Source organism: Hippocampus guttulatus, chromosome 3 (assembly GCF_054856545.1).
Source record: "Hippocampus guttulatus isolate MCC_2025c chromosome 3, RoL_Hgut_1.0, whole genome shotgun sequence".
NCBI lineage: Eukaryota > Metazoa > Chordata > Actinopteri > Syngnathiformes > Syngnathidae > Hippocampus > Hippocampus guttulatus.
The window spans coordinates 12176748-12199458 of NC_141263.1; the positions used below are offsets into that span (position 1 = coordinate 12176748).

Consider the following 22711-nt stretch of genomic DNA (forward strand, 5'->3'; position numbering starts at 1 on the left):
ACAGCCACAACCACTTAGTGTTCAAAGCATTGAGACAATTTCAAGGACGAGTGAATCGGGCCCCAGCTGAGTTTGGACTCCTTCTAGTGGCCGCTCATAAAACTACACTAACGCCAACCACCGACGATGCATAACATGATGATATACAATATAAAGCTGTGGAAAAATTGAGACAACTGAATTATTACGTTTCTCTGCTTTTGCTCAATATATATACTGTATATATATTTGTTTGCGTAAAATGAACATTTGTTTTAATCTACAGTACAAACTACTGCCTATGACTCCAAAATACAATTCTATTTGAAGAAAATGAAGGGATGTTATTTTGGATTCTTCATCAGCAAAAACAACAGAACGGTCAAAAAACAAATGAAATTATTATTCGCATCGCATATTCTACATGCGACACTATGCACGGAATATTTTTTTCATTTTTTTTATGGAAAAGGCAGATATGTATAAATGAACCATAGCCATATGACTTGTTTAACAACATTTTAATGATGTTAATCAGCAGTCCATAGAGTTTAAGGATTTTGAGAGACAGCCTCTTACAATGTTGCTAGTGATGTAGTCTACACCGTCATAAATATTCATATAAAGACATAGAACACACTGAAAAAGTACTTCATTGAACCGTTTTGTTTTTTGCTCATTGTAAATCACAAAACCTCTTTTTTTTTACCATTGTATATACATAGTGCAAAAAACACTTTGATGGATGTGTCAACAAAAAGGCTTACAGGGACAGAGTACCTTTTAGTAAACTACAAATACTTTCAGGATCCAAATTTGTGACTTAGTTGCACAACTGATTTAATTCAATTGTACTTTTAACATGTGAAAATGGCTTGGGAAGTGTTTTTTTTTTAATAAACAATGAAAACCTCTTAGTACACTTGTCCTTAAAAGGAATACCAGTAGTAGTGTGAATGAGAGCCGTGCTTTAGTAAACAAGGGTCTTTGCGATCTCGATAGTTATAGTTGTAGTCTGACAATTTCAACACTGGTATGACTGCTTTTTGAATGAAACATCGTAGTTTGGAATGGATTACAAATGAGATTAACTGTGGTGTATCAAAACATTACCCATCCCCGAAAATACTTCAGTGGAAAGGCCTAAACTAAAGCATGAACTGCGACAGTTTATATGGAACACTGACAGCAACACAGCAAGATCAATATGACAACCCAGTACTGTACACAGACGCTGTTTTGCTTCTTAGAAGTTAAATCCTCTTACATTATCTGAATGCAAAATGGGGGGAGGGGGGGGGGGACCACTTACTCAAATAAAACACTTCTTACAGACTGATAGGATAAATTTGAAAAAGTATCTTCTTTCCTTCCTTCCAACCCTTGTGGATTAACGAGGTTAAGGGGAAGCGCTCACAAGAACACAATATGTACAAAAAGGTAAAGCTCATGAACACAGCAAAGTAAATGTTAAACTATGTGCCTGTAAACCAACACACCCACACCGAGACGTAAAATGGTCTGCGCTCGATTACGGGGCTCTTACGACGGGAGCCCCGCAGTCACAGATCTCTGAAACGTTTCCAAACACTTGCTTCCTAGAAATGGAGACTGTTGACTTGGGATGAGGGGAAAATGGAAAAGGTTTGTTCCAACAACAGTGTTGCAGGTTACAAGATGAACGCGTTTTTGTTTTTTTTTAACGAATCTGCTGCCGCCTGGTCCTCGACCCTCTCCGTGGCATGCGAGTGGTCTGCCCTAACGGATACCTGAGATTAGGGGCCTGATTTACTAAAATGCCAAATAGTGCGCGCTAAATTGCCTGTTCGCTCACTCAGAATGACAAAAGGTATCATTTTGGTGGAGACGGCTTTCTCCCCACCTCCCAAAATAAAGTGGAGGTGGCAAACCAACACACGACCAAAGTGTAGGAATCTCTCACTCTGATCATGAATTGGATGTATTTGCTATTCTGCAGAACACAGCGCTTCAAACTTGGAACATCACACCATAAAACTGCTGTGGCAGCGACCAGCACCTAATTGTCACGTTGTGTTTCTCTGCATCAGAGTTTTGTCATCGGTAATATGCCATGACTCGTTCTTGGGACTTGCTCCACATCTGCCCTTACTTAGATTAGTGATTCTCAAAGTGTAGTAGTTAGTATGTGGGCTCCCCCTAGTGATATGGAGGGGTTCAAAATGTTCAAATTCTGTGTTACAATTCCTTAAACTTTTTTTAAAATCCAGTACGGTTAAGTATGGTTATACCGTTTACCGTATATCGTTTGCCGTCAGGTGGAAGCCTCGTATGACCAAATATGGTCCAGTTCTGATTTTTCACAAACCAATGCTATTGTTTGTTCCCCGCAGATTTGTTATTTTCATGCATGTGGGGAAAAAATACTTTTTTGAAGCATAGCTTCCCTCACTCTGCAGGAGTCATTATTTACTCTCAAGATTCAGAGTTTATTTAGACAATAACGAGTGATGTATTAAAGGATTTCTGTCTGAGAAGTTGGTTTGAGCGGCAGACTTTGATGTGCATGGATGGAGTTGGATTCTAGCCAAATCAAAAACAGATTGGGGTGTCACAAAAAATAATGTGTATCAGATAATCAGTTTTGATTTGAATATGCGAGTGCATCAAATGGAACCCAATTGTTCCACTTCTAAAATATGTCGCGATACGTTATCAAATTACCTTTTATTGGAGCGATATCTTAAGGAAATGCCAAAAATGACAGTAGTGAGTTCATTCATGTGTATGTAAAATTATATGACATTCATATTCAGGTTGTCAAAATTCCGAACAGTCAAAATAAGCCGTTTACATGTGTGAGCATGGTCATTGTGATCAATTGGAATATTCTCAATCTCCATCTAAACTGGTCCCAAATCGATCACAGAGAGAGAAATTGTAGAGAGAAATCGGGGGGGGGGGGGGGGGGGATTTGTGTAGTGTAGTGTGTGTTATTAATATATATATTTGTGTTAGTGTACACTTTACCCTAAGTATCCTATCAGTTTCACAAAAAAAATTATAAAATAAAATAAAAAAGCAGGTCACCTTTAACCTACAGTGGCGCATGACCATCATCGCCATGTTTGTTTATCCCTGCTTGTGTCTTTCCGGTGCATTGCGCGCCAGACACGGTGCGTAACAATACTTCCTGTACTCAAAAGACCCAAGATTCCTTGTGGACAAAGCCTGTGCAGAACACAAACCAATGTTCCTTTCAACGGAGGTATTTCAATAGTGCTGTGATACGACCAAATATTTGGGTTCGTAAAGGAGTAACTCCAAGGGTCTTTTTCAGGTTTTAAAAAACTGGAATATGAACATATTCATGTTTTTGCAGGTGTTTACATGGCTATATTCCGGTTTTGAACGGGTTATTGACTTGACTGCATGTAAACAGTCATTGGTGTTGGTGCACAATTGTACAGAATAGTGATAGTAAAGTAAAATAGCAACTTGAACAGTGCGGTGTTCAGGTAAGGTAGCGTTATTTGGATTTGCTGAGAAGTAAGGATTTTGGAGATGCGAGGATTTTGCCCGACAGCAAAGAAACCACTGCCTCAATTTTGATGAACACTTAGGTCTGATATTCGGCGTGTATACAAATGCTGCTCTGGATGGTCATACTTGGTGTGAAAAGTTTGAGACTCACTGCCTGAGATTAAGAAGCTCCAATAGTGCATTGCTGAATAGACAATAGAAACTTTTGTTTCTGGCTTCACATAAGTGGAAGAGATTGGTTATCAGTTAGTTGATCAGCTTCCATGCACACGCAAATATGGAGTAAATCAGGCCCTAGGTAGCTGCAAGATTAGGTCTGGTGTCAGGCGGTGGAGATGCAAGAACAGCTGCTGGTTTTATGGGATCAGAACATGTGGCAGAGACCAGAGGGAAGAGGAAGACGGGGAGGAGGAGAAACAATGTCAGGCCGTGACCTCCTTAGCTTCCACCTGCTCTTTGCTCTCCAAGTTGCAATTTGCAATAGCGTCTGAAACAAGGCCTTCCTCATCCTCGCTTTGTGCTCTCTCCTCCTCATCCTCCTCCTCCTCTTCTTCCTCCTCCTCCTCTTCATCCTCCTCCTCATCCTCCTCCTCCTCCTCTGTACTGTCTTGGCTCTTCCCCAGCTGCATGTTCTCCAGGGTCTTTGAGACCCACGACTCGATGCGGCTGTTGAGGGTGGGCACCTCCATGGAAATGGGTCCGGGCGTGTAGTCCTCCTCTTCCTCGTCCTCCTCCTCTGCCTCCTCCAACATGCCGGGGACCAGGGTGGAGGTGGTGGAGGTGATGGAGGAGTTGAGTGGGCCCCTGCAGCTGCCATCCAGCGAGCCCGTCTCGGTGCTCTGCTGGGAGGCCAGCTCCAAGCAGTCGTCGGCGCGGACCTCATCCCGCTCGCCATGGGCCTGCGTCGGGAGCGCCGCCTTCTGTGGGACAGCGTTTGTTGGGACTGCCGGGGTCTCATTGTCTCTGTGGGGCGCAACGGAAGGGGAGGGGCCACTTCTTTCGGCCTCCGCTGGCTCCGGCATGTCAGAATTTTCAACCATACTTCTCCAGTTGGTCTCTGCAGTAAGTGGGAAAGGCTTGATGAATAGTTTCTTAGGACAAACACGCATATAAAAACAGAATGAGAAGCAAATTGAGGTACGCCTGCATTTTTTGGGGAGCAATGCGCATGTGAAAATGTGCTCATGACAATGCAATATGTGGTTGGGAAACACTGATAGAACACTTTTCCACCCCAACAAGCTAAAAACGACAACCGCGGTAATAACATAACGGGACAAAAGGGATCTCACCATATTCCTTCTCATTGACCTCCGAGATTGGCTCAGAGATGACGGAGCAAAAGGAGGTAGCAGACGCTGCAGAGTGGTTGCGCGAATGCCCCATGTGGTGCGGCACTTTTTTGACGTGTTTCAAAGCCTCCTCTGCCTGCTCCTGCTCCAAAGATGACACCATTTCCTTGTAGGCCTTCCTGGCCTCTTCTGTTAGCGACACGAGGTGGTCAAATAGACGCTGAAAAAGGTGGATGAGAAGATGTACAGTATTCCATTTGATGGAGAACTACCAAATGGAAAAGGAATAGTCCAGGTAGAAACAAAGGCAGGGTATTTGAGTTCTGTTTTACCTCAGCTCCAGAATAGTTGAAGATGCCAACCACACTAACAGCCACTAGTTTGTTGACGCAGCGCCCGAGCGCTTTTCTGCCCAAAGCAAACACAAACGGGATCCCCTGCTCTCTGGCCATAGCAATTACATTGTACAGAGCTTCATCCAAACCACCTGCAACACAGCAGCATGCACGCACGCACTGAGTACGATTTCCAATACAGTGAGGGTACAGCTTGTCGCCACCTTAAAAGGGGTTTGTAATTGCAGATAGAAACCAAAAAACACCAAGATTCCACTAAATAGCGCAAATGTAGTACATTTCTTTGGCCTGAGAACAAAAATAGCAAATAACAGAGGATAGGTTTTTAAAAAAGATCAATGAATATGCAAATTGCAGTGGGGGTTCACAATATGTACGTAGACACGGTTAAAACAATCGGATGAATGTGACGTATTACATCGGGACTAAGCACTCAGACCACAAAGTTAAATCCAGCCTAAATAAGGCACAGAAGAAAATTTGCGGGGAGAGTAAATCACACATGAGTAAATAGGAGAAATAAGGGCTGTTGTCAACACAGTTTGAAGACATTTCTCACCTTTGGCTTGGATCTTTTCACAGTTGGGAGAGATAACGACGCACTTGATCTTACGCAGCTTCATGTGCTTGGTGACCTCTCGGAGGCCCATGACGAGGCGGCGTTTAGACTTGGCCTTGTTGGGGTCCTTCTGGGAGAAACGTTCTTGGAAACAGACAAGCTCCTGGAGGAGGAGCGTCACGCTCTCGTCAATCTCCTTGCTCAGCACTTGGTTACAGTACCTGTGGAGGGTAACAAAAATGACACACCAGTTTAAATGTAACAATGGCAAGGTTAAGGAAAATAGAAATCACCTCTAATGTCGACAAGGTAACCTATAAAAAACGTCCGCATCATAATGCCTAGAACGGGGGTGTCAAACGTACGGCCCGCAAAGGAGTTTAATCCGGCCCGCGAGATAATTATGTAAAGCTGTGGTGTCAAACATGCGGCCCACGGGCCGGAACCGGCCCGCAAGGAGGTTCAATCAGACCCACAGGATAATTTAAAAGTAAAAAAAATGCTTAAAAGACACAGAATTAATATTTTTAATAATGTGCAATTCATTGAGTATGCGCTAGGGGACACTGTTTTGATCAGAGAAGAAGACAACAGCAGCCTCAGTCCGTCACCGAGACAGACCCATGACAGCAGACGCTATCAATAGCACTCTCACATTTACACATTTAATAGCACTCTCCTTAGTTTGTAAGGTGTAGGCAGGGATTACATTTAGATTTTATATGCACATGTAAATGGTTTAAAACGTCCTTTCTTTATAAATCTCGTTTAATCTTAAAGTGCATTACTATATTTTTCAATACCAATTACTTGTTAAGGTTTGTACAATCAGTGGGTTCAGTTGCAATGCATATATGTGAATGATAAAAGTAAATTGCACATTTGTCAAAGGAAATGTAAGGTGCTTCATGAAATGTTTTGAAAAAAGATATGCTCATTAAATTTCAACATTTTCCAAATGTTCTTGTGCTTCTTTATACCAAAACAAAGGAAAGACATATTGTTTTGGTTGTTTATAGCAAAGTATGGTATCATTTTAATGGTCCGGCCCACTTGACATCTACCGAGGCCGTATGTGGCCCACCATGTGAAATGAGTTTGACACCCCTGGACTCGAAGCTTTGATGCTGATTGGCTTTTCTTTGATGTTTGGAATGATCGTTGGCGATTTGGAATACAGTGGCACCTCTACTTACGAACGTCTCTTGATACGAAATTTCCAAGTTACGAAACGCCTCAACAGGAAAATATTGCCTCTTGTTACGAAAGAAATTTCAAGATACGAATGGTAAAAATACAGTATGGGTTGCTACTCGCAGCTCCGAGTTTCCTGAACGCAACATACTTAGAGCTGCTCTGCCATTGGCTATTACTTCTTCTTGGCATCCCATTGGCTAAGTGGGACCTCTACCGTATGAGTCTGTGTGTAGAAAGAGAGAGATCTGTATCTATGCAGCGTCCTCGCCATTCGCCCCTCGGGGCATGAGGCGCTCCGATAGTTTGACCTAAATGTCAATCATCCGGGAAAAAAAGTTCACCAGTCTGACGATCGCTCACTAAGGTGATGATTACCTTGGACATTTTCAAAGGATTGTTAAAAGCCGATGAAAGCAGATGTCCTTGGATCGGTTCTTTACAAAATGCCAGACAAAAAGCACTTCTGAGAGAGAGAACATGAACTAAAGAGGGCAAAAAAACGATGAGGACGCAGTTGAAAGTTAAATGACCATCATTTTTATTCTTTACTCTATTCTTTGTTTTTTTACATTATGCACAACTCATTTATTGTGCAATAATCTAATTGTAACATATATTTGTTACATATTTTGATGTATTTTTAAGCTTTAGAAAACATTGTTTGTCTAATTTTTTTGGGGGGGGGGGGGTTGGAACGGATTATGGCATTTAAATAGAAAACACATCTCTAATTACAAAATTTTCTACTTCAGAAATTTCTTCAGAACCAATTAATTTTGTAAATAGAGGTACCACTGTTGTATAAAAGAAATGAAATCACACAACCTTAGGCTTTAAGTTATTGTTCTGATGATATATCAAGCTGGTGGTCACAGCAAAGGAAGAGGGGGAAACTAGCCACGAGGGCCGTTTGGAGGATATCAATGCAAAATATGCTCGAGAAGGGTGGGCAAGGAGGACAATAGGGCTATAGCAGAAGACACAAAGAAACGTTTGTGGCTACTTGCATACATTTTTGCTGAGAAGGCACAATGTGTCAGACATCTGTGACATCCTCTACAATTCACGACTGTATAAAGGACAGCCCTTACATAAAAAAAAAAAAATCCCCGCTAACTTGTAAATGCTTCTCCTAGTCAAGTCTATTTTTGGGTATGACAACTAGACAAATTTCTGAAAGGGATCGCGAGAATGAGTCACTTACTCTCTGAAACGACGACTGTGGATTATTGTGATTGCGTTTGAAGCCATTGGACTCCCGATGCCGGAGCTCGAAGGAGAACCCTGTGATACAGGGGTGATGCTGTATGGCGAGTTCTGGCTGGCTGGGGAGAGGGATGTGTCACTGGGTACACTCAGGCCATTTTCTGGAACATAAAGCGAAGCAAGGAACTAAACTGAACTGTATGTATAGAGCGCTTTAAAACAACCAACGCTGTGTACAAAGTGCTGAACATGGAGCAAAAATAATTCATACAACAACAACAGATAAAACAATAAATTCATAACAAAGAAAGTAGAAAGCACAAAAACAGTAAAACTAACAATCAAGTCTCATGCCGAGTCAGAAGCCAAAACATAAAAATGAGTTTTCTGACGAATTTTAAAGATGGGCAAAGAGGGACCTTGCAGAACATTCAGTGGGAGGTCATTCCAAAGAGAGGCACCAGCAACAAAAAAGGCTCGATCCCCTCTGAGCCTCCGCTTAGTTCTTGGTACCTCTAATAATGCCAAGTTCACAGATTTGATGCACCGGGCAGTGCGGAGGAGCTCAGAGAGGTTCAGGTGGGGCGAGGCCATTTAAAGTTTTAACTGTTGACGAGGATTTCGTATTGGAACAATAAACTATTGATATAATTTTCCCCACCTTCTTGACAGACAGGCTCTTGGGAAAGATCTTCAGTAAAATGTAAACAATCATCCCCATGCTCTTCTTGGCCATGTGACTCTCGCGCCATGCTTGTTTTCACTTTTTTGTCTTCTCTCTCCTTAAGAATAATCTAAAAAAAGAGAAAAACATACGAGAAATAAACAGTGAGAGTAATTGTTGACTTTACAACAGATGCAGTGTCCGGGTGAGTGTTCACACTGCAGACGCGTCGCCTACATATCCGGTTTAGATCTATATATGACAGAGGTCGACGTTGGATTTGAGGAGAAAAAAAAAGAAAAGAATTTCATTGTTCACACTGCAAAAAAAATGTGCGTTGCATATGGGCAAAAAAAAAAAAAAATCTGCATTGAGCTACAATGAAAAAGCCTTAAAGGCAAAACCTGAGCAACTAAAAACAGCCATCAGTCACATGCTCCAATACTTTGGCTCATTTGAAAAGTGTGTGGCTTCACACAAAAGGTGCTCTGTCCTGAGTTATTTAACACATCTAGATACAAATATCATCGAATAAAAGATGGAATTATGAATTTTGTCTCATATTCATATTTTGATGTCTTCAGTATACAACAAAAACAAAGAAATTGACCTTGCCGTTCCTATAATTTTAAATCTGGCCCATAGTGCCTCCGCCGCGCCTGAATAATTGAATAACAAGGAATAACCTGTTTGAGAGGTGTTGGTTGCTTGACTTTAGGGATCTCCCGCTCCTTCCCTCGTTTTATACGCGGGGCAGTTGAATCCAGAATGTTAGGGGAGCCCAAGTGTGGTTGAGGATGACCCTTCAACATAGCTGCCAAGCTGCCTGTACTGTGGAATGGCATAGTTGTTCCAACTACGGGAAAATAAAACAAAGTGAGTAGACATCGAAAAAAAAGGGCAGAATTCCAAGAGAGTCTCCTTAGTGAGCGGTGATGTTTGAATGCTAAACAATCAATTTGGGCTGGGATACCTGCGAAAGATAGCGGCTTGGTGTTGGTGATTTGCTTGGCCTTCATTGCCAGCTGCTGTTTAGCCAAATCAGCCAGCATGTCTCCTAAATCCAGCGTGACAGGAGTTTTGCTCTTCTTGCCAGCTGCTTTGGTGAGAGCCTCCTGTCGAGAGGGAAAAGGAAAGGACAGAACAAGGTCACTCGACGAAAACGGGTAACTCCAGATGAGCATTGAGTTTACAGTACATGACAATACCTGTAATTTTTGCTGCTCCATACTAATCTCTGAGTATTCCTGAGCAGTGGCCATAGCAGCAGCCAAAGCCCTCTTCCTCTGGCTCTTGGCCTTCTTGGGAACAGATGTGGTAATCGGGATTGGTGTCTGCACAATGTTGATCGGCGAGTTGTCTGCTAGGTTCTCTAGCTGTGGTAAACAACAAATCAACAGGAATTGTTTCGACACTTGTGAATGGGATCCGCGAGCGTACGCGCGTCAAGGATGACGATAGAAAACCGTCATCTTTAATTGATTTGAAAAAGCTGTTGGAGAGTTGGCTGCTGGTATTCATCCAGCAGCCAACTCGAAGGATAACCACACCACATCCCACCCACACCCACTCACACTTTCTGCGACCGAGATCTGATCGAAGCTACTCCTGCCATCCAGTGGTGATTTATCAGACTACAATCATTCCTACAGCCTCCACACTGACGGAGGAGGTGTGCGAAGCTCTTTATTAAAAAAAAACCCATCCCAAACTTCTTTCTGTTTTGGCACCAAATGATTGGGGGTTTTCAAATGGGTTTTTATGTTTTGGCATTAAATGAGTCGAAAATAAATATCAATTTATAGTATACAATACTGCCAAAATTCCCCAGCTAAACTTTCTAGAAATTAACCAGACACCCCACTATGCACACCGCATGGCAAAATAAACTAGACTCGACTTAACAGCTCAAAACTGGCATTACCGGTACACTGATGTTGACTTTAGACTTTCTAGTAATAGTCTATAAGCACACACTTCACCTACCAGATTTCTATGCAGTTTTGGCTGCATTTGCGTTTGTGCTGGAGGTGCTTCTGCTTTGGAGCAGCGCTGGACACCACCTCCGGTGGGTAGGTCTGGGAACTCATCCCTCTCATCTTCATCCTTGTAATAGAAAATACATCTTAGGGTAAGAAATAAAAAGGTGAACCAGTGAAATGGTACATTAAAATGATATTTGTTTTCCCACTTCAAAGTAAAGGGGCTCTGGAGTGATCTCGTCTCGTGTGACCAGTACTGGCTGCTGTCTTTGTTCCGACTGGTTTGGAAGACCACGCCCAGGACAGGCACTGCGAAAATTCTAAAAACAAAACAGCATATGTTTAATTCTTTGATTTTTTTTTTCTCCTTGCAGGTTGACAAAATTTACCTCATATTTGATTGGAAGGTGTTCTAGCTGCCATGATGTGTGTTTTACATACTTTGCCAATAAATCTTATTATAATATGTACGCATATAAAAACAGAGACACGATCACACACAATAATCATCCAAATTTACTGTGATCTTATCAATGCAAACAAGGAAATCCATTGGTCTTTACTGTACGTACCGTTGAGCTGTTACTCTGTTCGGTATTCTTCCTCTGGTCTGCTCTGTGGAAATTGACCCATGTACCTGCTAGTAGACACAAAGAATCACAATGCTGGTAACTGAATAAACTATAGTAGAGGACAGATTGCATTGTAAATAACTGTTTATAATTGTGTCCATTAAAACAAGGGAGCCCCACCATGACGGTCATATGTTTAATCCATCACAACAGCTGTGTTAAAAATTCCACCTCTATAAGATAAGACAACCTTTATTTGTCTCACAATGGAGAAATTCGCAATTTACAGCAGCAAAATGTTGAAGGAAAGAAAGTAGAAAATCAAAGTATTTGCATGCAGAAAATAACATTTAAAAATAAACTGTACACAGTACAGAATGCAATATAAACACAAAAGATATAAGCAGAAGGACAACGGTGTTCACTTTTCACCTTTCATGTTGCAAAATAAATCAAATTTTATATACAGTCCCACCCAACCAGAAACACAGTTATTCACATACAAGCTGAACATAATTATCTTGGTAATGGTAGAGATTTTTTCAACTGCTGAATTGGATCTTATTCGATGCCAAAGAAATGAAGTCATAAGAGTAGAACTAGAACTTACTTGTCATTACACCAGTCTCAACTCCCTAAAGGCAAAAAAAGACAGATCATGGATTAACATATAATAGTTGAATTTGATCATAGTTGATAATGCTTACTTTAATAATTTTACTACACTTGCATTTGGAATACTATAAAATTGATTGATCTGAAAAAAAAAAAGTAAAGCCTGGATAAAAAAAAAATTAGAAATGCTACTGAACTGAAATATACAATGACTATGCCTACTAAGTCAAGTCAAAGTCAAGCCTCCAAAATCCAACATAGTTGAGACAAAAAAAGAAAAGCCTATTGCCATACTGTGGATGATGCGGAGTTCTCTGCTGTTCGAGGTGTTCCTCCTGCTGCCTGTTTATGTTTGGGGCTACAGTATCCACTGTCGCTGTCTATGTCAGCTTCACTGGTGCCCCGATCGCTGTATCTTTCGGCTGCATTGGATGCCCCTTGCCTCTTTGTTCGGTTCTTCCACGGTAGTGGACTGGCTGGCTCCCCAAAAAAATGCCCGGATACCTCACCTGGGAAATCTTAACGATGAGGTATCAGATTAGACAAATACATGAATCCTATCCTGTCATACAAATACTATCACAACACTTCATGAGTTATTCCATCACCAATATGATATAGCTGGACAAATAGTACAGTTCAGAGTCAAAACACCACCAACTGTCCAGATGGAAAGTCTGATTCATCGTCCATTAGGTGAGGCGTAGCCTGCTAATTAACAAACCTGCTATTGCTCACAGCTCATTTGCATTTTAGAGAGTGCTCTTGCAGTTTAGCCGTCAATATGTTTAACTGGTTTGGTATCACTATAAAGTGCCTTTGGGGTCCTCATCAGAATCACTCTGTCCGTCTTCATGAAATGTAGCAGACTATACCCCCCCCCCCCCCCTCATGGTTTTACGTGATTCTGGCATGTCCCACACACTGCTCTTCTAACTGGTGCTGGGTCTCTCTCAAACGCCAGTTGAACCAAGTGGACCTTTAATTTTATAGAGAAATGTCTCCTTCTGGTCTGATTTTATTTATTTTTTTTGGCTTTGTTTTAATCTTAATCCCACTGTTACTGTTTTGAACAGATTTACAGAGAAAAAATAGATTGATTAATTGATCAATACACTGACAAATAGATTGATAGACATACTGTATGTTTGGGCCAAAAGTATTCATTGTGATTAAAAAAAAATCAAAATAATAGACATTTTCATCGACATACAACAGTTGTTTACTTTCACATCGTGGCTTGCACAGACGTAGATAACCAAACTGGAATTTCTACATTCCCATTCTGTTTTGAAACCCAATTGTTTGCATCCTCAACCTGTATAACCAGATGCTGCGGTTACTGGCAGTGAGCCGACATTCCTCACTAAAATGAAAGTAAAATGCTTTGGATCAAAGAAAATCTTTTGTGAAATGGTACCATCTTCTACTGCTCCATTAAACAGGTAAAATAAAAGTTGAACATTTAGGTGACATTGTATGTTTTTTACAGCCTTACAACACTCCAGGAGAAAGATGTGTACCTGTCTGCTGGGCTGCATCCACCAGTAGTACTTTCTTTGTCCAACCATCATGACCAATGTTACACACTTCCTTCTGCACAGCCAAAGTTCTGTTTGGGGGGCGGCGGCCCCTTGCTGGCTGGCAAACACCTAAATGTTGCTGTTTTACATTGAAGTGAGGGGAAGAGTGTTATGCTGTAATATAACCATCTTCAACATGAGAATGAAACAATACAGTGGCACAGGGAACATCAAACTGCTTAGATATGGTCTATAATTTTCTTTAAAATCTCCTGAGACAACGCTCTCCTTTGCTTTCTCTGGGCATGCTTAGTGTGTTTACACACCATGTCTCCAAAGAGCACAGTGACTATTTGTCAACCTTTAAATAGGCTGACTAAGCGCTTACAAGTTTGAAGACACCTGTAATGCCAATTAGAGGACACATCTTGTTTGAACATGTCCCAATAGTCAAATTAGACTCGTCAACAGCAAATTTTCATCAGAGATGGCTTTACGTCACCCTCAACGTGTTTTTGACGTTGATTTAAAAAAATGTCATCGCTTAGTACACATCGGGCTTTTGTGATATTTTCATTTTTTTGGTTTTAATGTGACCTACAAAAGATCCGGTTTCCTCCCACATTACAAAAACATCCACGGCAGGTTTATTGATCACCATAAATTGCCCAAAGGTGTGATTGTGAATGTGAATGGTTGTTTGTCTGTGTGCACCCTGCGATTGGCTGCCAACCAGTTCAAGGTGTACTCCGCCTAGTGTCCGCTCGTGAGGATATGAAAATAGATGGATGAATATTAGTACAGTATTTTTCTTTCATTAACAGAGGGATACCGACACTTTTGTCTACGTGTGTATGCGACGAGTGAAAGAGTAAACCAATTTTACCTTTGGTGTATTTGGTCGGAGCATGCCTCTCCCTCTGTGATTCGCTATCCCGTATGCCGTCCCAAGAGGCAGAGGCCTTTCGCCAATATCTGCAGGGACTGGATTAACAACCCCAGGCTGCACTGGCCCAGCATACGTGCCAGGAAATGGCTGGTAGAAGCCCATCATGGGGGGGCACAGGGCAGGCATTATCTGGTAGTAGGCATAGTCATTGGACACAGGTGGCTGAGGGGAAGACATGATTGGGTATGCTAGGTAGGGACCACCGGGGCCGGGGTTAGGCTGATGCCAGCGCAGGTCCCCTCCATTGTACATTGGATGATGCTGCCTGTAAAGAACAAGAGAAGGATAATTTATACTCTGAACAGTCTGTTTACAAAACCTTGAAATCTCACCGCTACCGTTTAACTGAATCTGTTGAGCGCATATTGTATGTCCAAAAAGTTTCGATGTAAACAGAATCACTAACACAAACCTATTGTGACAACAATTCGCAGCCAGTATACTGTCAGTATAGTATCATTAGTGTAACACTGCCCAGAAACCTTTCCACAAAAAATCGTTTACATTTTTCTCTGAGAAAAAGCAATTGGCAATGAAGCATTACAATGATGGCATCGTCAGCGATTGCAAAAGGTAAAGTATATATTTGGCGCTAACTTATGGCATCTTGATGGTTATGTTATATGGATTAATTTCACTGATGGGTTTTTTTTCTCGTTATGTCTGTTTTAGACAGAATTGTCTTTTTTTGTGACGTTTCTTCGAATGCAACTTGTGTGAGGGAACAGTAATGTAGAAATACATTTTTTCGACTCTCATGAACCAGCTACTAATAGCACATGTTGTCTAACTTACTTTTTATCATTAAACTTAATAGTTGCGAAAGGGGTCACAGAAGTGGCAAAAAAAAAAAAAAGAGACACTGGCTTTTGTAAACTAGCACCTCTCTGTTCGCAGCCATGTTAGTGTAAGCAGTGCATGTCGGTGGGGATGCAGAAAATGTGGAAGCCACTTAAAAAAAGAGAGAGAGAAATGGTCCTGACAAATTCAGTTGAATTCATTGAAATCTATTAGTTGCACACCAACATGCAGCAACTAGGGAACCTACTACTAAAAAATAAATAAAACCAAGAATGGCAAATCCAATCGAATCAAGCAATGAAAGTGATTAATCGCCCAGCCCAAGTATATACTCTACAATTATGAGCTGATTCTAAACATGAAATGCACACCTTAAACAACAACAAGAAAATTCAACAAATTTAAGATGTTGTTCAGAGGGGAAAGGCCTCGAGAGGGATGGCTGCTTCTGTGGCATCAAAATGAAGTACATGATGGGTTGTTAAGATGGTGCGGTCATGCTACAGAAAGGTTTGCCATTTTAACAACCAACCCGCTACAGCAGTCAGTCATTTCCTTGTATTCAAATAGTGCGGAAGGAAACAAAGGCGCTGATGTGTGCAGGATATAGAAGATCACTAATGTGGACAAAAAAAAGGGTCCAATGGAAACTGGATGTGGTGCCATGTCCACTTGGGACCTCCGAGGCGGTGGTATCTATATGTTATGACACGATCCTAAAATTAACCACTTTAACTCAACAAATAAATTGTTGAAGCAAAGTACTGCTGTCAAACTTATTTTCAAAACGGAGTTTAGTGCAACCATATAAATGTGTAAAGTCTTTTACGTTACTGTATTAGAGGTTGCTATGAACCACTCAGCAAATATTTTCAAAACAGGAAAACATACCGTCCATCCTGAAAATGGAAAAGTTACCAAAAGAGATTCCATAACAACACAGGTAGCTAAAGTTGATGGAAAAGTCAAAAGAAAGTTGGACACATTATGATGTTGTTGTTGTTGTTTTTTAAACACAAAAACAAATAACACACAAGAAGGCTGTTTAATGTCTTTTTCTCATGGGTGCACTTAACTAGAGACAGCAAGGACAATAATGTTGGTGGAGAGGTTTGCTCACACACTGCAGCAGAGGCAGAACAATGACGGGAGGGGAGAAAAAGTCAGGAAACGGAGCGAGACTAGTTTTCATGAGAGGATTCTTCCCATCCAAAAGGTAACGTCTGCTCCACGTACAATTCACATTCGGCTATGCGTAAGAGCAAGATGCAAGCTCCACAAATCATGCTAATGCGGTGCGGCATATGAATTAGCGGGTTCATTTCCCTGCCTGTGACACTGACGGTACCTGTTGGGTTGGTTCTCCTGAACAAAAGGGTAGCAGGTGATGAGGTAACTCGGTATAGGAGTAGTTTCCACCCCTCCGCTGGCCCCTCCTATGCCTCCGCTGCCTCCTCCTCCCAGCTCTCCAGACAAACTCATGCTGATCAGGGATCCTTCGAGACCTTTCCTCTGGGGGATGAACGGTTCCACTTCGGCGGAAAGTTTCACATCCTGTAAAAAGTGAAGCAGGATTATTTTTGGAGTGTGAGCAACAGAACCAAATTAGCCATTAAATAAGGCAATTAGATGACAATTAAAAGTTCACTGTGAAGGCTGGGTTATACTGATCAAAACACAGTGTTTGGAGCCCAGCCCTGCCGCGAACATCAAAATTAGCCAAGTAATTGGTGCCTCCCTCAAAAGGCTGATTATTAAATATGTCAGAAAACGGTAGTTAAGCTCTACTTTTCTCACAGACTGGGCTACAGTCTGACTAAATGAAGCTCCTGCCCTCACTTCAAGATAGTACCAAGAAATTGTAAATATTGGGTGGAACACTGTTCTCTTATCAGATATAACTGCACACGTTATTAAAATAGATATTCATGAATAAATAAATGTGCAGGTGTACTGACTGCAGTTTCAATACGCTGTACATCTTGGGTAAAATATGTGTTAGACTTTTTTTTTCTCCAAGCCATATACATGATCTGAGAATTCAACAATCAAATATTTTGTGCCTATGCAAGTTCACTGAATGAGGCCCAATGACAGCATTCATTGATAAAATCCAAACTCCATCATGGTGCCAGAAACTCTATCCGTTCCACCAACGATCACCAACATGCCTACAGTTGGTTATAAATAGACCTAACGTCACAAACATGCAATGACAGTGGAACCTCTGATAATGTTAAAAAGAATAAAAAGAGGTAGGTGCTACAAACGTAGGACAAAACGCAGACGCAAGGCACAGCTTCGACATGAAATAAGAAAAAATTTAACAGCAGAAAAACATGTTTGTGGGAAGTTAACTCAAGTCAGCAGACGCATGTTTTAGGGATGAAGTAAAATAAAATAATTACGTTGAAAAAATAGACACTGCACTTTTCGCATTACACTTTTGTTACTGTTGAAGTTATTGTTTGAATATGAACAAGGTAGAGGGTTTTAGTTTTAGTTGCAAGGGGTAATTTTACATATGTATGAGAGTTGAGAACGTTGTATGTATGTACACAACAGAATTTGTCGTTCACTGAGATTTTAAGTGGTTCAGGGTTCTTTTTTCAGGTTACATTCGTTAAGGTCTGTGGGAATAGCTATTTTATTTCATTTCTTCATGTGCCTCAAACGCTGTCTGGGCACTTGTGGAATGATTGCACCACATCTCTTGACTGGTACTCGTAAGAGGGAGCACATAACTCCTACTCTGGCATCCCTTCACTGGCTCCCCATACATTTTAGAGTTATTTTCAAGATCTTCTTATTTGTTTTCAAATCTCTAAATAATCTCGTGCCACCTTACCTCTCTGAGCTCATCCGCCCCTACACACCTGCCCGGCGCCTCAGGTCTGCGGACCAGACATTATTAGAAGTACCAAGAACTAAACTCAGGCTCAGAGGGGATCGAGCCTTTTCTGTTGCTGGTCCCTCTCTCTGGAATGACCTCCCACTGAGCATTCGGCAAGCCTCCTCGCTGCCCATCTTCAAAACCCTCCTCAAAACTCACTTGTATTCTTTGGCATTCGACTCAGCATGACTTAGATTTGTTCTTGGTTGTACTGTTTGGTGCTTTCTACCGTCTTTATTACCGATTTGTTTTACTGTTTATTGTATATGTTAAATTGCTCCGTGTACAGCACTTTGTATGCAGCGATGGCTCTTGACTTGACATCTGCAATTTTTACCTGCTACATTAGCTATGTCTTTTCCATCAAGACGTATGCCACAGATTTTGGGGTCAGGCTTCTATGATTACATCGACTGGGTATTCAGAAAACAACTGCATTTGACATCTTCTCGAATTTTAAGTTATGTGTGTCCATTTCTGCCAAAGTATAATACATAGATTGGGTTGAGTCGTTTGTTTGTTTTAAAAAAATAAAATTAAATTAAAAACATTGTCCTCCGTCTTCTTTCTCCTCTGTCCAAGATCGACAATTAAAAAGAGGGGTGAGCGAGTTCAGCGAACAAAGAGGCTTCCTAATTTCTCTCAAACAGTGCTTGGGATTTACAGTGAAGTCTGTGCATGTAACACAGACATCTATTGTGTCCCATGACCCTTGGAGATGGGTGGTTGATTTCCCCCTCCACTTCTCCCTTCACACATCCACAAATGTCATCTTGTCTAAATAGAAATGTAGCAGATTACGCCTGGATAGCCAATTCACCAAAACCAAAGAGCAATGTTGACTCTCAAGATGCAGTATATGGCTGCAAGTGATTGTTTTGTAGCAGTGTGTAAAAAAAAAAAAAAAAAAGAAGCCTGTAGCGTTAGTTGCAGGTTCAGAGTCTGGGAACCTCTGACAGTTGAGCATCAGATTGAACTTGTTATGTAACTCTGAGAACAGAACTCAGATGAATCTTTTAAAAGAAAAAAAAAGCCCCAAACACTAAACCTAATATAAATAAAAGCAAAGAAAAGTTTATTTCAAGTGGCTTAATATATTTTCATACATTCAGTTGCACTTAAACACTGAATATAAATAGGCCACCATAGCAGGCTGTGACAGGATTAAGTCTGAGGGGATACAGCAATACCTGATAAGCTAATTACACAGAAAAGAAGAGCATATAAGACCACAAATGCGCAAGTGGTGAAACTGGAATTTAGAACTCACAGGTGATCATTGGAATGTGGCATTGTTTTGAACAGCTCCAAGAGGACACAAACATTAACTGACTGTCAGTGTGCGTGCACATGCGTGTCAGTCAGTGAGCGTGTGAAGAATAGCTTCAATTGTGAAAGTTGCATTGAGGTCACAGGCAGATGTGCATCCTTTGGGAGTGGTAGAGCCAAAGCAGATAGACGGCGATCAACTGCGGCTTTTGTTTCGTGAGAATTAAGCATCTTCGTGCTATACAAGTGTCATTTATTATTCCAATTATTAATGAATGTCACTGTTAACACTGCACACATACTGTACATGTCGTGTGTCTGTGCTGACTATGGTGGGTGTACTGGAGTGACTATTGAAAGTGATTCAAAATGTTTGTCATGTGCATGGTAAAACAGCACTGCAATGGAATTCTTACTTCCTCCGTTTATACAAATAATATAAAAATACAAAGAAAAAAAATTATCGGTATAAACAACGAACAATAAATAATGACATAAGAACAATTTTAGCACATTATCAATATCCATGCACTAGTACATGCTCTGTCCTTAATCGGATTAGGTCAACTCAGCGAACTAGTAGAACAACGACATGTTGTCTCGTAGAATTTTGTGTGACTTGTAGTATTTGTAGCACATTGCTGTCAACTAGTGCAATTTTCCCCTCACTAGTCGTAACACACAACAGTTGTCCTGCTAGTATCCCAAAGTTATCCTACCAGTGAGCAGAAATGTCATAAAATGGTGGGAAAATAACATTACTACACTACAACAGCAACAGTAGTTGTTCTACTAGTCAGTGTGTTGAATTGAACTACTAAGGAAGACAAAGAGCATACTATAAATGATTAATTGCAGAACTCTGTACTTCTGATTGATCGCTTTGATGAATGGCCAGGTCTTAAAAACACTTAATAAGCACATTCGCACATGACCTGCGACCGTCAGTCCCAATTGATGCACTCAGCAGAATGCAGACTAGCTAACAGTTTGCCAGTTAACTGTCAGATGCTAAACTCAGCTCACAACTGACTCCCACATCACTCACCAGGCCAGGCCTCGCCGTTGAAAGACATACACTGAAAGTCTCAGGTATAACAGTGAATACCCAGTACTGTTTATTGACCGATTGTTTATTTATAGGTGTGTATTCAAGGATTAAATAAAAAAAAAGGTAAACAATATCACACAAGAGGGATTGATAGTCACCAAGCTTTTTTAAAGTGACCCAACTTCTTGCGTACTAATTAATGCAAAGACTACTACTGGTAGTTTGACATTCACTTCTGAGTTTCCTTCAGATTCAACTACATATACATTACAGGTCATTTGTCCAAGAGCTGCAGTGATTATTTTTTTTCTCGAATAAAGTGGCTATTTTTTCCCTCAATAAATTGATTCGAATTCAGTAATTCAGTGATCATTATTTTCCAAAGTAAAATCGGATGTCAGAAAATGTCTTATTGTCACCCTCTTAAAATAATGGCCAGTCAAAATTTGACCCCCCCCCCCCCCAAAAGAAACTATTTATTTATTTTTGCCTTAAACTTCTCCCGATGGAGATCACCACTGGTAAGATTGGCTATATCCTTAGATAAACCGATAATTCAATACTACCACAGAAATGAAATTACTATTAGACATAATCAGCATTTGGTTTAGTTTTTCATGTTTCCTGAAAAAAATGAAAACAATGACTTGAGGCCATTTATTTAGGAAAGCGACACTATTTTGATCAAACACAATTATAAAAGGCTGTTGTTATAAAGGACTAAGTAGGAACATATTAACAGCCGAGAGGCTGAAATGGTTCAAAATGATTATTCGCTTATTAAAACAGTTAATTTGATTAGTTCACAATTACTGGATTAATTTTGACAGCTCTAAATCAATGGGGTCATCAGTAGAATATTCAATTCTAGAAATAACTGATTGGTGGAGCCCTAGTACGAATAACAAAGTAGTAAATAGTAGCAAATCAACATTAAGGTGCATATCCTTGATTCTGAATAAATACTCAAATCAAAACTGCCCGCACATTTATTCCATATGAAGGATATCAAAACCGTTTAAGCATTTATTTGATATTTCAAATAAAAAGCACACCACACCTTGTGATGAATACTGGCACGCCGAATGCCTCTGCGCTCTTCACACACACACACACACGCACACACGCACACACACGGCAGCGGAATGTCATCAATGCTGGAGAACCAGACATTCTTCTTCAAGTTACCCATGAAACCTCAGCGCCTCACCTAAAATCACTCTCATGAATTATGGAATGGTACCGTGACAGTTCCTTCTGCGTCGATCGGGGGTGAACATGTAAATTGTCGCTCAGCTGTTGCTGCTTCCAAGCGTCGTTCAGTGACAGCTGAGATGTTTTGGCTCATGTAGCCACAAGCCGAGTTAGCGTCAACATAGACGTCGCTTCTCATCGCAGAAGGCAAAGATGAAAATGTATGGAACTTAACACGTATCCTCCAGAGACGACAAAAAGCACACAAAACGAGACGCGGATGAAACAAACAAAGAAATTTAAAAAAAAAAACAACACGAAACAATTATCAATGGCTGATAGCCGTTACGTGACAAAAGCCGTTGCCGTTAGCTTTCCTGACAATGCTAGGCAATATCTGCTGAACTGCCCATCTCAAAACAACGTGCGCTTTCAATGCGTCTGACTACACATATCGATTAAGCAAATTTCAACATGAGAGGGCGTAATTTAGGAACGTGAATTACCTTAATGTCACTTGCATCCATGTCAGTCACCGACGCGGCGACTGTCCGTCATTGACCCCACAGTGGACGTCAGGATGTGGGCCTTTTTATCTTCTTCATGGTGATGAACAACAACAATCCCCAAAGGTTCAACAAGGTGTACACTCGGATCTGACTGAACATACAAACGGGCTTTCAGGCGGAGAAACGTCCGTTCGCTGTGCGCTAACTCCAACCGTTGGCCACTTGCTAACAGCGACTAAAGCCCAAACCGACTCTCCAGTGGAAACGGGAGTCACCTGAGCGGAAGGAGTTGGGGCCCAGCCACGCTCCCATTGGCTGGAATACGCTACGCGTCCGTGACGTCAGACAAACTAGGTACAGTATGATGAATGTAAAAGGTTCACACGCCCCCTGTTCAAATGACATGTTTTTGTGATATTTTAAAAAAAGGGACTAATGTAAATATGTTTGAACTTTTTCCACTATTATTAACGCACCTGGGGCAAGTAAAAGTGAATTTGGAGTTCAAAATGAACCAAGCACATTCAAACTCATGCTGAAGTTCAGTTGTTTTTGTAGGCTTTTCCACTGGGATTAGA

At 41.0% G+C, this 22711-nt stretch overlaps 1 protein-coding gene across 2 annotated transcripts; it reads right to left on the bottom strand.

Annotated features, from left to right (window-relative positions):
• Positions 1-481: 481 nt before the first annotated feature.
• On the bottom strand, positions 482-22398 carry secisbp2l (SECIS binding protein 2-like). Of its 2 annotated transcripts, none has more exons than XM_086106818.1 (18): positions 22131-22398; positions 16566-16771; positions 14354-14681; positions 13468-13606; positions 12239-12462; positions 11940-11964; positions 11330-11394; positions 10967-11077; positions 10762-10881; positions 9984-10151; positions 9749-9890; positions 9462-9631; positions 8773-8905; positions 8110-8272; positions 5709-5929; positions 5126-5280; positions 4794-5013; positions 482-4558 (listed from the first exon to the last, which is right to left on the bottom strand). In XM_086106818.1, the coding sequence occupies exons 1-18, from the start codon at positions 22149-22151 to the stop codon at positions 3924-3926; spliced, it is 3246 nt and encodes a 1081-aa protein (XP_085962944.1). In that variant the 5' UTR covers positions 22152-22398; the 3' UTR covers positions 482-3923. The 2 variants fall into 2 exon arrangements, with proteins under 2 accessions (XP_085962944.1, XP_085962943.1); XM_086106817.1 differs by having other exon boundaries at positions 11330-11397.
• Positions 22399-22711: the final 313 nt, after the last annotated feature.

Coding starts and splice junctions, on each gene's coding strand:
- secisbp2l (XM_086106817.1), bottom strand. CDS start 22,151: ATGGATGCAAGTGACATTAAG. Junction 11,398..11,939: donor TGAGACTGGTGTAATGACAA/GTAAGTTCTAGT, acceptor TGTGTCTACTAG/CAGGTACATGGGTCAATTTC. Junction 9,891..9,983: donor TGGAGCAGCAAAAATTACAG/GTATTGTCATGT, acceptor CCCTCTCGACAG/GAGGCTCTCACCAAAGCAGC.